The 16,384-nt window shown below is 38.0% G+C and overlaps 1 protein-coding gene across 1 annotated transcript in view; it reads right to left on the bottom strand.

Annotated features, from left to right (window-relative positions):
* Positions 1-8,221: 8,221 nt before the first annotated feature.
* Positions 8,222-16,384, bottom strand: part of RCN2 (reticulocalbin 2) — a 21,480-nt gene continuing 13,317 nt past the window's right edge. The window contains exons 4-7 of the mRNA XM_017870355.1: positions 14,278-14,391; positions 10,947-11,043; positions 9,922-10,064; positions 8,222-9,401 (exon numbers count right to left, since the gene is read on the bottom strand). Of these exons, the coding sequence (XP_017725844.1) occupies positions 9,249-9,401; positions 9,922-10,064; positions 10,947-11,043; positions 14,278-14,391 (507 nt within the window). The 3' untranslated portion in view covers positions 8,222-9,248. The remainder of the gene's footprint in view (positions 9,402-9,921; positions 10,065-10,946; positions 11,044-14,277; positions 14,392-16,384) is intronic.

The raw sequence follows: 16,384 nt of genomic DNA, 5'->3' as shown, positions 1-16,384 counted from the left end.
TTTTTTTTTTTTTTTTTTTTTTTTTTTTTTTGGGACGGAGTCTCGCTGTGTAGCCCAGGCTGGAGTGCGGTGGTGCGATCTCAGCTCACTGCAACCTTCCTCTCCTGGGTTCCAGCGATTCTCCTGCCTCAGCCTCCTGAGTAGCTGGGATTACAAGCGTGTGCTACCACGCCCAGCTAATTTTTGCATTTTTAGTAGAGACGGCGTTTCACCGTATTGGCCAGGCTGCTCTCAAACTACTGACCTCAGGCGATCCGCCTGCCTGGGCCTCCCGAAGTGCTGGGATTACAGGTGTGAACCACTGCGCCTGGCCGACACTGCTCTTTAAATCCTTTCAAAACGTCCGAAGGGTGCTCTCATTGAGCACTAAATTTCAGGGGATTGCAGTGGGGTGGGGTAGTTGTGTAGTCTGCTGGGGGGCAGATGGAGCCCCGGAGGGGGTTGGTGACCATCTCTGGTGAGGATGTGCTTCTCTCTCAGGTGGTCATCACTGTTCTTGGCTCACACTGATTAGTGAAGCCTTCTGAGGAGTGGCTTTCTGGTGGGAGAGTCATGTGAGTTACGTTTTTTCTTTTTTTTTTTCTTTTTTTTTTTTTTTTTTGAGACGGAGTCCCGCTCTGTCACCCAGGCTGGAGTGCAGTGGCCTGATCTCGGCTCACTGCAAGCTCCGGCTCCTGAGTTCACGCCATTCTCCTGCCTCAACCTCCTAAGTAGCTTGGACTACAGGCGCCCGCCACTACGCCCGGCTAATTTTTTGTGTTTTTTTAGTAGAGACTGGGTTTCACCGCGTTAGCCAGAATGGTCTCCATCTCCTGACCTCGTGATCCGCCCGCCTCGGCTTCCCAAAGTGCTGGGGTTACAGGCGTGAGCCACCACGCCTGGCCTGTTTTTTCTTTTTAAAATGGGCTTATGATGATATAATTCACATGCCTTAAAATTCACTCATTTACAGTGCCCAATTTGAGTTAAAAAAATAGAATGATTAAGACTTACTATTTGAGAGCACAACAGGGTAACTATAGTCAATAATAACTTCATTGTACATGTTAAAATAACTTCAAACACTTAAAAGAGTGTAAGTGGATTGTTTGTAACTTAAAGGACAAATGCTTGAGGGGATGGATACCCCATTCTCTATGATGTGCTTATTTCACATTGCATAAGTGTATCAAAACATCTCTTGTACCCTATAAGTATATATACCTACTATGTACCCATAAAAATTAAAAAATAAAAAAATTTAAAAAATAAAGTGCACAATCCAGTGGTTTTTAGTATACTCAGAGTATTGCGCAACTATCACCATAATCTAATTTTAGAATATTTTCATCACCCCAAAAAGAAATCAGGTACTTATTAGCCAACACTCCATACCCCCATCCTCAGCTCCAGGTAAACATTAATCTACTTTGTCTCTATACATTTCACATAAATGGAATTACACAATATGTGGACTTTTATGATTGTCTACTTCACTTAGGATAATGTTTTTACGGTTCATCCATGTTGTAGCACATATCACTACTTTGTTCCTTTTCATGGCTGAATAATATTCCATTGAATATTCCATTGAATACAGGACGTTTTATTTTATACATTTATCACCTGATGAAAGTACAGACTGATTCCATTTTGGGGGCTAATATGAATAGTTATGCTATGAACATTCTTGTACATGTTTCTGTGTGGATGTTTTCATTTCCCTTGGGTATATACCTGGGAGTGGAATTGCTTGCTCATATGGTAACTCTATATTTAACTTTTTGAGGAACTGCCAGACTGTGTTTTCCAAAGCAAATGGATCATTTTGCCTTCCCACCAGCAGTGTATGAGGGTTCCAATTTCTCCACATCCTCTTCAACACTTGTTGTCTGCTTTTTCATTATAGACACACGTTTAAAAGGATCCGAAGTGGTATGTCAGTGTGGTTTTTATTTGTATTTTCCTAATGAGCATCTTTTCATGTGTTGGTTGGCCATTTGTGTATCTTCTTTGGATACATATCTATTCAGATAATTTTCCCATATTTTAATTGGGTGATTTGTTGTTTTGTTTCTTAGTTCTTGGGCTATAAGAATTCTTATATGTTTATATATTCTAGATATATAAATATAAATCACTTAGCAAGTATATGGTTTGCAAATATTTTCTCTCATTCTATAGGTTATCTTCTCACTTTCTTGGTGGTGTCTTTGAAGCACAAAATTTTTAATTTTGATGAAGTCCAATTTATCTATATTTTTGTTTCATTCTTTTGCATGTAGCTATCCAGTTGTTCCAGCATCATTTGTTGAAGAGGTTATTCTTTCCCCATTGAATTTTCTTGATACCCTTGTCTGTAAATGTGAGATTTTATTGCTGAACTCTCAATTTGAATCCATTGATCTATATGCCTATCTTTATGCCAGTACCATACCATGCTGTCTTAACTACTGCACCCACATATGTTTCTAAATGGGCCTTACAAGGGCTTCCCCTAATTCATACTTGTCCTTACATGGGGAATCCAGCTCCTGCTCAACCTGTCCAAAACTGACAAAACCCACAGGGCTTAACAAAGAATTGGAAATCATGCTGCGCAAGGACACTTCCACAGTCTTGGACACACCCGACTCCCATGAAAACAGCTCATTAAGATGCAGTCAAAGTGTGTAAACCACATGCGAGTTAGTGAACTAACAGATGGGAACACCACAAGAATTAACAGAATAATCCCAAAGTATTTTAAGATATATTTAAATATCCAGAGAGATAAAGAATATGAAGATCACAAGAACAGACTAAAAGAGACATTAAAAAATACAGTCACTGAAATAAACTGATATTGTGTCAGCTCTCTCTCATCTTGTATCATTCCATTAGTAAATTTATTCAATGACTATCTAGTATGTCCTAATCACATGCTGGTCAGGGGAGATACAGTGATGAAGAAACAGTTGCAGCCCTCAAGGATCTTACTTTTTGTTTTTTTCTTTCTGAGACAGGGTCTTACTCTGTTGTCCAGGCTGTCATCACAGCTCACTGCAGCCTCAACCTCCTGGGCTCAAGTAATCCTCCCACCTCAGCCTCCTGAGTAGGTGGGACTACAGACACAAGCCACCATGTCCCGCTAATTTTTTTATTTTTTTTGAGGAGATGAGGTCTCCCCATGTTACCCAGGCTGGTCTTGAACTCCTATTCTCAAGCATTTCTCCCGCCTCAGCCTCCAAAAGTGCTAGGATTGCAGGCATGAGCTACTGTGCCTGGCCTTTTTCACTTTAATGTAGGACAACTGGTTTCCAGATAAACTTTTTACCTTTTCTTTTTGCCAAATGAAATTTTATAAATTAGATTTTCTCACGTCTTTAAATTTAGCAGAAGGAAGGTGGCATCAAAGTAAATCATTCTTGCCTCTTTCCTTCTCTAAGCTCCTAGTAATAGTTGTTTTGCTTTGGTGGGTTGTTTGGGAGTTTAGGAGAGTTTTGCCTAGTCATTTGGCATAATAAAGTGGAAGGGCTGAAGACTAATTGCTATATGACAGCGAGGTAAAATAACTGTAAAGTAGCTTAGTCATAGCTCAGCCTCAGCCTAGCCTCCTTACCACCATGAAGGCAGTCCACAATTAACTTCAATCAAGTTTTTCATTACAGAGTAGTCTTACAAAATAAATCACTTGCATGACATCATTTGTTGTAGATGGAACAACAAAGCATTAATTCAGACAGGCCAGCAGCTGGCACAAAAAGACCTTAGTTTATGCTTTTAGTGTGTCATTGTAATGGAACAGTCTCTCTATTAGGTTACCAATCACTGCTAATGGTACAATAACTGAGCAAAATGGTGATGCCCTCTGCTCATTGGAACCTGGTCTCAGAAGAAAAATATCTCTGTGGAACAGAAAGCAAAAGTAGAGTTTTTTTCTTTAAGGTATGAAAAATCATGATTAAAAGGTATGAGATTTTTAAAAATCCCCGTAATCACTTTAAAATAGTTTTATAAGCTCAAATAGTTTTCTTTCTACAGCTCAGGAACTAACTGGTTAATTTGAGATAAAGAGAGGGCAAACTCTAGGTATTTAGCAGTACTTGTTTTTCTTTGTGCTTGGATTGAGGTTTTGTTTTTTCCCCCCCCCAAATAAAATAGAGACGTTTTAGTAGCTGCACTGGAGGCCCTTAGGTAATTGGTTACTAGTTATAAAAAATTTTATAGCAGGCAGGAAATCTGGCCAAATATTTATTTGACAAAACTCAAACGTTGCAATGAAGCAAATTAGTTGTTACAGTTGTTTAAAAACTTTTACTCTAAGTGGCTTTCCTAAATCATCTTCCTAAGTGAAAAAGATCTTGTAAGTTTGAGTTGAAATTTCTCACTCAAAAGGAGGTATTGTAACACAAAAACGTTTGAGAAACAATAGCATAAATTTATCCTCACATTTAAATTGCAAAGGAATGATATTCTGGAACAGGAAAAACTGTACAGACAGACCATTAGGGAAATGCAAATCAAAGCCACAATAAGATACCACGTCTCACTCATTAGGATGGCTATTATTAAAAAAACAAAACAAAACAAAAACAGAAAATAACAAGTGTTGATAAGGATGTAATGAAACTGGAACTCTTGTGCACTATTGGTGGAAATGCAAAATGGCACAGCTGCTATGGGAAACACCATGGCAGTTCCTCAAAATATTAAAAATAGAATTACTAGCCGGGCGTGGTGGCTCATGCCTGTAATCCCAGCATTTTGGGAGGCTGAGGTGGGTAGATCATGAGGTCGGGAGATCGAGACCACAGTGAAACACGTCTCTACTACAAATACAAAAAATTAGTCTGGTGTGGTGGCGGGCGCCTGTAGTCCCAGCTACTCAGGAGGCTGAGGCAGGAGAATGGCATGAACCTGGGAGACGGAGCTTGCAGTGAGCTGAGATCGCACCACTGCACTCCAGCCTGGGCGACAAAGTGAGACTCCATTTCAAAAAAATAAAAAATAAAAAAAATATATATACACACACACACACACACACACATACACACATATAAAATATAGAATTATGTGATTCAGCAATCTCACTTCTATGTATAATATATATCCAAAAGAACTGAAAGCAGGGTCTCAAAGAAATATTTGTACACCCCTATTCATGGCAGCATTATTCACAATAAAAAGTGGAAGCAACCTGTGTCCATCAAAGGGTGGATAAGCAAAACGTGGTATTGCATACAATAAAGTATTATTCAGCCTGAAAAAGGAAATTCTGGTAACAATATGGGTGAACTTTGGGGACATTATGCAAAAAGACAAATACTATATGAGTCTATTTTAATAAAGACAAAAACTAGAATGGGGCCAGGCACAGTGGCTCATGCCTGTAATCTCAGCACTTTGGGAGGCCGAGGTGGGTGGATCACCTGAGGTCAGGAATTCAAGACCAGCCTTGTCAACGTGGCGAAACCCTGTCTCTACTAAAAGTACAAAAATTAGCCAGGCATGGTGGCAGGCACCTATAATCCCAGCTATTCGGGAGGCTGAGGCAGGAGAATCGCTTGAACCTGGGAGGTAGAGGTTACAGTGAGCCGAGATTGCTCCACTGCACTCCAGCCTGGATGACAAGAGAGAGACTCCGTCTCAAAAAAGAAAGAAAAAAACACTAGAATGGGAGGCTGGACATGGTGGCTCATGCCTGTAATTCCAGCACTTTGGGAGGCTGAGGCAGGTGGATCACCTGAGATCAGGAGTTAGAGAGCAGCTTGACCAATATAGTGAAACCCCGTCTCTACTAAATATAAAAAATTAGCTGGGCATGGTGGTGCACGCCTGTAATCCCAGCTAGTCGGGAGGCCGAGGCAGGAGAATCACTTGAACCCAGGAGACAGAGGTTGCAGTGAGCCGAGATCACGCCATTGCACACCAGCCTGGGCAACAAGAGCAAGACTCCATCTCAAACAAACTAGAATGGTGTTTGCCAGGTGCTGAAGGGAAAAGGAAAGGGGGTGTTACTGTTTAATGGATATAAATTTCGGTTGTACAAATGAAGTTCATGGAGATGGAAGGCGGTAACAATTTCACAACATTTTGAGTGTATTTAATACCATTCCACTGAACTGTACAATTAAAAATGGTTAAGATGAATTTTGTTATGTGTATTTTACAATTTAAAAAATTATAAACAGTAAAAAGATCAGTGTTGCTAGGGGTTACAGGGAAGGGAGGGATGAATAGGTAGAGCAGAGAAGACCTTAGGGCAGTGGAAATACTCTATGACACTACAATGGTGGGAATATGTAATTATACATTTGTCCAAACCCAGAGCATGTGCAGCACCAAGAGTGAACCCTAATGCAACCTATGCACTTTGGGTGATAATGATGATATGTTAATATAGTTTCATCGATTTTAACAAATGTACCACTCTGGTGTGGGATGTAGGATAATGGGGGAGGCTGTGCATATGTAGGGCAGGGGACATATTGAAACTCTCTGTACTACTTTTTGCTCAATTTTGCTGTCAACATAAAACTGCACTAAAAAAATAAAGCATATTTTTAAAACTGCAAAGGAAAGAACTAAGTAAGGCAAACATGATATGCTGGTTTTTCCTCTGAATGTCCTGGCTACCTTTAAATTTATATCATAATCTAGACAGTCATTTTCTGTCCTGCAAATTGGCCCAATCAGAACTATGGATGAGCCAACATGTGCACATCCCATCAACTTTTCCCCTCTGAAGTTGTACCTGAAGTCAAATAATGGAAGTGATTAAGTCCTTCAGGCAGAATCAGCCAATGATTCAGAAAGTCTCAAACTATTTTTACTCTTATGCTCAAGGATAAATTCAAATTATCCTAATTATATTAAAACCAAAATAAAAGTTTTATTTTAAAACAGAGTCTTATTTAAAATTCAAATCCAAAAAAAAAGCCTTAAAAAGAAAGTTTTCTATTTTGACTCAGCAGTAGATACAGCATCTCTGTTCAAGCAGACGATTCTTTTCTCTGCATGCTTATAAAAGCCAATTGTTAAATGTGAAATCTTCACTCAGTCACAGCAGGATGGGCTCTGCTGTGGCTAAAAACAAAAAAGCACAACCAAATCTCAGTGGTTTAACATACTAAAAGCTTATTTTTTCATCATACAAAGCCCACTGTGGATCCAGCTGACCTACAGACTCAAGATCAAAGCCACTTTGATTTTGTGGCTCCACCATTTCAGCTGAGGCCTCCTGCACAGTGCTGTGGCAGAGGAAAGGGGTTTGTCATGAGATAGTCTGATAGTGACACACACTAATTCCACCCATGTTTAGCTGGTCAGAACTAGCCATCGCCTACCTACAAGAGGGCTGGCAAGTGTAGTTTTCTTTATGCTAGGAAGGAAAGTAGTACAGATACTGCATTTCTGCAAAGGATTGAAATAGAATCCGTATCTGATGATCTATTCTGGCATAGATTTTGGAGAAGCTAGAGAGAAAAACAAATAGTTAACACACTAGTCAAACTGGTGATTTCAAATATGCCAGCTTCAGTGAGGCTGACAAATGACAGATGAGTGATAGTGGTAAATCTGTAATTCTTAAACTGCTATAGCCAGACATATATTGTAGGTTAAAATGAAAACCATGTACTACTTTAGATACCTGAGTAAGCAAGCACTCATTAAGGTGTGAAAACTTACAATTTGCAAGCACACCTCACATCAGCAAAGATGCAGCAGTAGAGAGGTATATAGGTGTAGTCGATTCTATCAAAAAAGTTTCATGTCTTCTCAAAGTCATAGGTACTTGCTGAGCCCCCGGAATGCGAAGTGTGCTGTATATGAGACAACTTTAGCCTGGAAAGTGATTAAGAGAATGGATAGCTGATCTCTTCACCCACAAATAAAAGTGATTTAAAGAATGAAAAACTAGAGGCCAGGCACGGTGGCTCACACCTGTAATCCCAGCACTTTGGGAGGCCAAGGCGGGCTGATTACGAGGTCAGGAGATCGAGACCATCCTGACTAACACAGTGAAAGCCCGTCTCTACTAAAAATTCAAAAAAATTAGCCAGGCATGGTGGCAGGCGCCTGGTAATCCCAGCCTGGGAGACAGAGCGAGACTCTGTCTCAGAAAAAAAAAAGAAAGAAAAAGAAAAACTATCTCTGTACATCAGAACTAGAAAAAAATTCCTCCCTTTACTTTTCCCTATCCCATCTCCACCAAAGGTAAATAAATTGACCTACTGAATTAGGTTAAAATTGATTATCATGCTTATCAAGTATGATTTTAATTTCAGTGAAACTGATATTGAGCTCTACTGTTGATATCTGACCAGCTATATTGGTAATTCCAACCTGCATTACTCAAGATTATTTCCAGCCCCAAAGAGCAAAACCACAATTGCTACAAGACCAATTAAAATGTGTCAGTTGCACATTCAATATTATGATTGCCTTATCAAAAAAAAAGAAAATGCAGCAAGAATAATCTGACAGTTTTGGGAACCACCCACATAAAGGAATGGATGAGGCAAGATAATGTACAATACCACAAAACCTGTGCTAAATTCAATATTTATCTGAAAAATTAAAGAAAAGCAAACAAACATATAAAAAGATAGGACATTTCATTTTTAATCACTCAAAAATGAAAAAGGTTTGGACAATGTCAAATTCCACTCACCATAATGCTATAGTTATACATTAAATATAATTACTATCTATACATATGCAAAAATATAAAGTTCTATTTCATACATAAAATCCTTTATAGAAACCATTTTAAAATTAAGCAGACCTTCTCAACATTAATATGTGAGGTCTAAGTCCTTCTAAAGGTTTCTTTAAAGGTTTTTAAACAAAATGCTAAACCTAAAAACACTGTCCTGTCAGTTCCCAAATTAAATCTACTTAGAATAAAAACGAAAATTTATAGCTCAGTCACATACTACTTAAATAATATTGTTCAGGCAACTCTAAAATCCTCCATGTTTTCAAGTATGGAAATAGAACTCAAATATTCCACAATACAGTACTAAACGGATGGAGTATGTAGGAAAGACTTTGTTGTCATATGGCACAATATTAATGTTTTGTTGCTTCAATACGTTTTGAAATAAATTATCAGGTATTTGGTTTTTTTTTCCTAAAAGACCAAAATTATAATCTACATTAAGATAATTCTGACTGTGATAAGACTTAAGAGTGTAAAATACAACATCAACATTTTATCACAAAAGTAAAGCTGGTAACAAATTATAAAAGGAGCTAGTACTCTACTGAGACAGGCTCGGCGATTAAAGCTCATCATGATAGAAATAGTCATCATGGAGCTGTCTGCCATAATCTGTGGCTTCACTGGTGAGAAACAAGTCCGGGTTTTCCAGAATCTCTTCTTCAGAGAGCTTTTTGTCACCATTCAAATCCATTTCATCAATTAGATGAAGAGCCTTCAAAACAAAACAAAAAAGTATCAATTGTAATAAGTATTTTCAGCAAGATGTTCACAATTTAATGTGATCTGACTTGTCAAAATTATCCAGGTGTACAAGTACTCATTATTGTTTAAGTATCTAAAAATGTTACATGTAACCAAGTCTGTCTACTGCTTTTCCCATTATCTCCTTTCTTCATTTCTGCTGGGTTCTGTCTCTCTCTACTCAAATCCAATCCAGGATATATCAAAGCAAGGCAAAAATTATTATAACATACTTTGAGTCCCTGTAAGTAAATACAAACTATTATTCTATTCACTGTACTCTCAAATTAATACATGACACAATCTTAACTTCTCTGTCTCCCTGACAATCTAAAACACTTTGTAAATTCAAAACACAGCAATGCATCAATCCCAAATAACTCCATTACTTCTTTCTTTGGCTTAAGATTTTGAACTTCTTTTCCTATCAAAACCCCAGCACCAAATCTGGGGGAGGGGGTGGAGAGAAACAGTTGTTCTGTAACACTTACCTCCTCTTGTGCAATGCCCTGATTATTAGGTACTACCCAAGGTAACAGCTCTTGGGGATCAAGCCTGCCATCGTTATCTTTGTCATAATCATTCACGAATCTGTCTTTCTCAACAAGTATCCATTCTGGATCTTCATTTGCAGCTTAATATAAAAAAACACAAATATACATACACAAGAATACCACATGTATCCAAAAAAAGTTTGGTATATCTCTAGAATAAAGGAAGTGAATTTAAAGTTTACTAAAGAAAGCCCAATAAAACAGAACTACTTAATTGAAAAGTCCTGACATAGGTACAAATATATGGTAATTTTCAAAAGTGACACAAGTCTAAATAACCCAGTTTTAAAATCACTGGATGTTAACACAAACTAGTAATTTTGTTAACTGCTATTTGTTCTGATATCTAGTTTTCCCAAATGTGAGTTGGGTAATGTTTTACTGTATATCATGTTTCTATACAAAGTTTCTTACATGTTTTCACAAAGTAATGCCATGTGTAATTTTAAAGTGACTATCAGAATAAGTAAAACTGGTGACCAATTTAAAAATGGCATTGTTTGGTGTCTTTAAGCAACATTCTGAAAAAACAGCTGCTTATATGAAAGCGAACTCTTAACTTCAAACACTTATTCACCTTCTACTAAGCTTCTGATATTGTGTTTACACCAGCATTTGTAGTATTTTATGTTTCCATCTCTTTTAAGATCCACCTGCAACAGCACAGGATTTTGTTTAAGAAGATCTACCTTCCCTCCTTCCCCATTTAAACTGATAATAAAATTAGATTTGTTCGAAAAGAAAGAAAAATGTTTGACTCTAGACATGGAAGTAAAAGTAAGCAAGACAGTGTTCTCAGATAAGCTATAAATCCATTCGTTGAACTTGCATTACAGTTAATGAAACAAGCAGGATCAGGCACAGATCCTCATTACATTTCTTGTCGAAGAGACCTTTCAATGAGCAAGGCTGTCTCTTTCCTCAATTCCTTTTCGCCTTTCACATTCTCCCAGGTGACTTACTTGGATCCCACCTGTAATCACCAAGAAATTCTTCCAAACTAACAAATCCATCACCATTTTTGTCATGTTCTTCTAAAGCTTCTTGAATGACAAATTCCTATTCCACATTCATTAGAAAAGAAAAAAAAAGGTACAAAATGTTCAGTCTCACCGCCATCTGATTCAATCGTACTACAGAACTTTTAGAAATAAATGATAATTATTGGAGTTCTAGTGGTGCAATCAGCTAGTAAGGTACTTATACAGGAAAAATCATTTTGGTTGTCCATGTCTTCAAGACAATCCTCCTAAACACTGGAATTTAGAAGCAAGAATAAAACCTAAAGTACTATGTAGCTTCAAATTCAACATCCTTAAGCTTCCGATATTGTGAAGAACTCCACTTTCACTCTCATAAACAACCTCAGCTTTACACTCAGGCTATTTTCTACACATCTCTCCCTCTCAAGAAAGACATCTTGTACTCCCCTTGTCTTTAACTCCATTTGCCCTCTAATCCATAAACAACCCTAAAAGAGCCCTTACCTTAGAACTGCTGTTCTGCCTCCAGATCTAAAATGTGCCAGCCTGCCATTATACCTTAACCTCCTTGCTTCCCCTTTAGCAAACCTCGCCCTATCCATCCCAAACTGCCCCCAAACCTGTTCCTCCCTCTTATCAAAGCTTCTTATCAAACAACCAATCATTTTCCCTAAAGATGACTTGTTCAACGGCCAGCTGTTTCAGTACTTTCCTCAATATCTTCCTATCTCTTTTTTTCAGATGGGGTCTCGCTCTGTAGCCCAGGCTGGAGTGCAATGGTATGATCTCGGCTCACTGCAACCTCTGCCTCCTGGGTTCAAGCAATTCTCCTGCCTCAGCCTCCTGAGCAGCTGGGACTACAGGCGTATGCCACTATACCCAGCTAATTTTTATATTTTTAGTAGAGACAGGCTTTTGCCATGTTGGCTGGGCTGATCTCGAACTCCTGATCTCAGATGATCTGCCAGCCTTGGCCTCCCAAAGTGCTGGGATTACAGGCTTGAGCCACCCTGCCTAGCATCCCCAACCTTTTTTTTTTTTTTTTTTTTTAAGATAGGATCTCATTCTGTCACCCAGGCTAGCGAGCAGCCGCACAATAATAGTGGCTCTGTAGGCTCAAACTACTGGACTCAAGTGATCTTCTCATCTCAGTCTCCCAAGTAGCTAGGACCACAGGTGCATGCCACCAAACCTGGCTAACTTTTTTGTAGAGACAAGGTCTGCTATGTTGTCCAGGCTGGTCTTGAACTCCTAGCCTCAAGAGGTCCTCCTGCCTTGGCCTCCCAAAGTGCTGGGACTACAGGTGTGAGCCACCATGCCTAGCCCATCTCTGACTCTTACCTTCCCTTAACACTTATTTAGTAAGTCAACATTCCTACATATGCTTTCTTCAAAATGTTGCCCAAATCTATTTCATTCCATTGCCAGATAGAACTCTGGGCCATATTACATAATGCCTAAATTATTTCATTGCTTTTACTGGTAATTCCCCTCTTTAGTCTTCAATTGTTCCTTATTCTCCAGAGAATCAAGATCTACCATCCTTTGCCTGTCACTCTTGGGCTCAATTAGCTTGTCCCAACTTAATTTTGGCACTTAAATTACACCCAGCACTGTTCTTAAACTGGGTCATGTATTCTGTGCCAATGAGAAATTAGAAGCTTCACAATGGCAAGAGAAGTGGTATTAATAACAGTGTCTTACCACTGAGCTATGGAGAAAAATGTATCTGTAGCCTTGTTATGCAAGGCAGCAGGGTCTACCATGACACATTAAACAAAAAGCTGTATCTCCCCTCCTTGAAATATCCAGGGAACCAAGCCACATAGCTGGAGGCTGATGTCATGCAACAGACTTCAATATAAATGTTTAGTCTCTTTTTTAAAAAGCTATTTGTTACATTAGTCTTTATTTTCCAACGTGATGGTTTATGCTTTCAAGCCTGGCCAAGTCATAATCGGGACTCAATTAATGTTTGTTGAGTTAAACTTAGAATTCAACAAAAGTTTTGAAAACTGGTACTTCTTTTAATACTAAAGGGACGAGAGGACTCATTATGCTTAAAATTGCAAAAACATTACTAGTTATAAGCAGCTGCACCCCTACCAACCCTATGAAGAAGAATCCAAACATGACGTTTTTCCAGACCAAAAGCTTTCATAAGTGATGCTGCAAATTAAACAGAAATCCTAGTATTACTAATATTGAAAAACCAAAAAAAAAGTCTGAAAGCTACAAAAGGATAAGGAAGGCACTGAAGGTAACATAGTTATGAGAGAGAAAATAGCCTGAGGAAGCCTGCTGCTCACACATAGTATAAAGATTTAAAAAATCAGTCCTTCACCTTCTCCGTCCCAATAAGCAACTTCGCCACCACCAGAAAGCCTCCTTACCACTCCTAATTTTAAGTGGGGAGAATTAGGATCATTTTAAATCTATGTATCTCTTAAAATTCTGGTTATATGATTTATTTTAACAACTTAATGAACAGGTTTTAAAGTTTTGGTCACTTGGGAATGTAAATTCATACAACCACTATGGAGAACAGTTTGGAGGTTCCTCAAAAAACTAAAAATAGAGCTACTGTATGATCCAGCAATCCCACTGCTGGGTATATACCCAAAAGAAAGGAAACCACTATGTCAAAGAGGTATCTGCACTTCGATGTTTGTTGTAGCACTGTTCACAAAAGCCAAGATTTGGAAGCAACCCAAGTGTCCATCAACAGATGAATGGATAAAGAAAATGTACATATACACAATGGAGTACTGTTCAGTCATAAAAAAGAAAGATCCACGCAACAACATGGATGGAACTGGAGACCATGTTAAGTGAAATAAGCCAGGCACAGAAAGACAAACATCGCATGTTCTCACTCATTTGTGGGATCTAAAAATCAAAACAATTGAACTCATGGACATAGAGGGTAGAAGGACGGTTACCAGAGACTGGGAAGTGTTGGGGGAGGGGGCGCTAAGAACAGTTAATTAGTACAAAAAAAATAGTAAGAATAAATAAGATCTACTATTTGACAGCATAACAGGGTGACTACAGTCAGTAATAACTAATTATACATTTAAAAATAACTGAAAGAGTGTTCACTGGATTGTTAGTAACACAAAGGATAAAAGTTTGAGGGGATGGACACCTCATTGTCTATGATTTGATTAGTTCACATTGCATGCCTGTATCAAAACATCTCATGTATCCCATAAACATACACACCTACTATGTACCCACAAATATTTAAAATATATTTTTTTAAAGTTTTGGTCACTCAGTAATTCTCTTAAAAATGTTTCTTTCTTACCGTCATATAATCAACTTCTTCAGGATGCTCAAAAGCAATAAATTCTTCAAGACTCAAACCGGGACCTGAATCCTGGTTAGCTTTTTCAAATCGCTTCTTGTCCTTTAAGTGAAGCTTTGAAAATTAAAATTTCTCATTAGTATACTACATCATTTTAAATACTTTGAATATATTTCACAAACTTTGTGAAATTTAAAGTACATTCCCATCCATTATCTCATTTATCTTCACATCATCCCTTTGAAGGTAAGCTACACAAATACATGTATTAGAGGCAGGATAGACTCACAAGCTCTAGAGTCATATAGACCCAGACCTGAATTCCAGCAATGCCACTTACTAGCTGTGGTGTCAGCGCAAACTGCTTAACCTCTCTGGTTTCCCATTTATCAAATTGGGGTAAAAATCTCTAATAAGCAATTGGGATGAGAATCCGTACTACACAATTAATAAACCTTAAGTATTAAGTATTTAATGATCATTGATAGAAAAGCAGATTAAGTGATTTGATAAAAGTCAGAAATACAGCTAAAAATACTGAGCATGGCATAGTGGCACACGCCTATAGTTCCAGCAACGTGGGAAGACTGCATGAGCCCAGAAGTTCAAGGCCAGCCTTCACACCGTAGCAAGACCCTGACTCAAAAAACAAACAAAACTACTGAACTTGGATCCTCCCTATTCTTTCTACAGTACTATACAGTCTACTTTAATAATTAATCTCAATACTTTTTTGCATGTCCAAAAGTCAATAAATTTATACCATGTATTAAATCTTGGTAGGGTTTTTAAAAATTGTTTCTGGTCCTCTAAGTGACTTTTCAAAAATACATTATTGTTTCAGAAAAACAGTCTTGTTATGTTGAGAATCTCATAATATTAGCATATGTACCTAATATTTGGAAATCTTTTCCTTTTTTTTTGGGTGGGGAGATGAGGTCTCACTGCGTCATCCAGGTTGGAGTAGTAGTGCAATCTCAGCTCACTGAAACCTCCAACTCCCAGGTTCAAGTGATCCTCCCACTCCAGCTTCCCAAGTAGTGAGGACTGCAGGCGTGTGCCACCATACCCAGCTAATTTTTTGTATTTTTGATAGAGATGGGGTTTCACTACGTTGCCCAGGCTGGTCTCAAACTCCTGAGTTCAGGCTATCCACCTGCCTCAGTCTCCCAAAATGCTGGGACTACAGGCATGAGTCACCATGCTCAGCCTGGAAGTCTAGTCTTAGTAGGCTCTTTATAGTGTTAATTCTGTATATTCAGATATAAATACATCAAAAGTTTAAATGGATCCCATGTAGAGGTTTAATAAACACACATCCTTTTCAACTTTCTCTCCCATCTTCCCCTCTGCCCCCGTTTTTCTAAATAATTCGGCAGCTATCAGGGACAAGGCTGCTTTTGATAAAATTTTCAATGGTAATTCTGTAATCAAGAACCTTGGGAGCCAATAATGCTATATTGCTAATCCTGCATAATTTCTGTTTTAAGAATTTCTGGGAATACCTTTCCTTCCTATAAACTGATATGTATTAAACTGTGCATTTCTTTAAAGCACAATTTCAAATATTTTAGAAGCTCTTAAGTGTTTCACTACTGAATAAAAATGCCCTTTTCAGTTTTCTAGAATAAAGGTCAGGTAGCATTTACCTAAACACTAGTTCTTTTACAATTACTGATTTACAGTGGAGAGGCTCACCTCTTTCCCCAAAGAATTTGTTTTATTAACATCTAGACTCTACAAGCCAGTTATATTCACCCAATCATGACAGAAAAAAAATAATAACTTGTTTCCAAATAGCTCCTTTTAACTTAATGTTTCATAATTTTAAATAACTAGACCAAATAATTTGTATTTTATGTTCAGGTTTAACATGGAAAAAGCAGACAAACAAGAATTTGAGGTACTCTGCTGAGTCAATCAAATTCTTTTTGAATAAACCATTATTCAAAATACCAAGTACTTAGATTTCCTTATGAAAGAACCCTTCACTTTGGAGCAAAAAGGTCCATGTTTCAGGAGAAGAGCTAAATTTGGCCAAATTTGCCTATGGAAAGAAAGGATCTCTTTCAACGAGCTGAGATTTCTTTAAAAAAAAAAAAAAAAA

This window comes from Rhinopithecus bieti, unplaced genomic scaffold (assembly GCF_001698545.2).
Source record: "Rhinopithecus bieti isolate Rb0 unplaced genomic scaffold, ASM169854v2 scaffold_662, whole genome shotgun sequence".
NCBI lineage: Eukaryota > Metazoa > Chordata > Mammalia > Primates > Cercopithecidae > Rhinopithecus > Rhinopithecus bieti.
The sequence above is the reverse complement of the archived record's forward strand: the minus strand, read 5'-3'. Positions and strand labels throughout refer to the sequence as shown.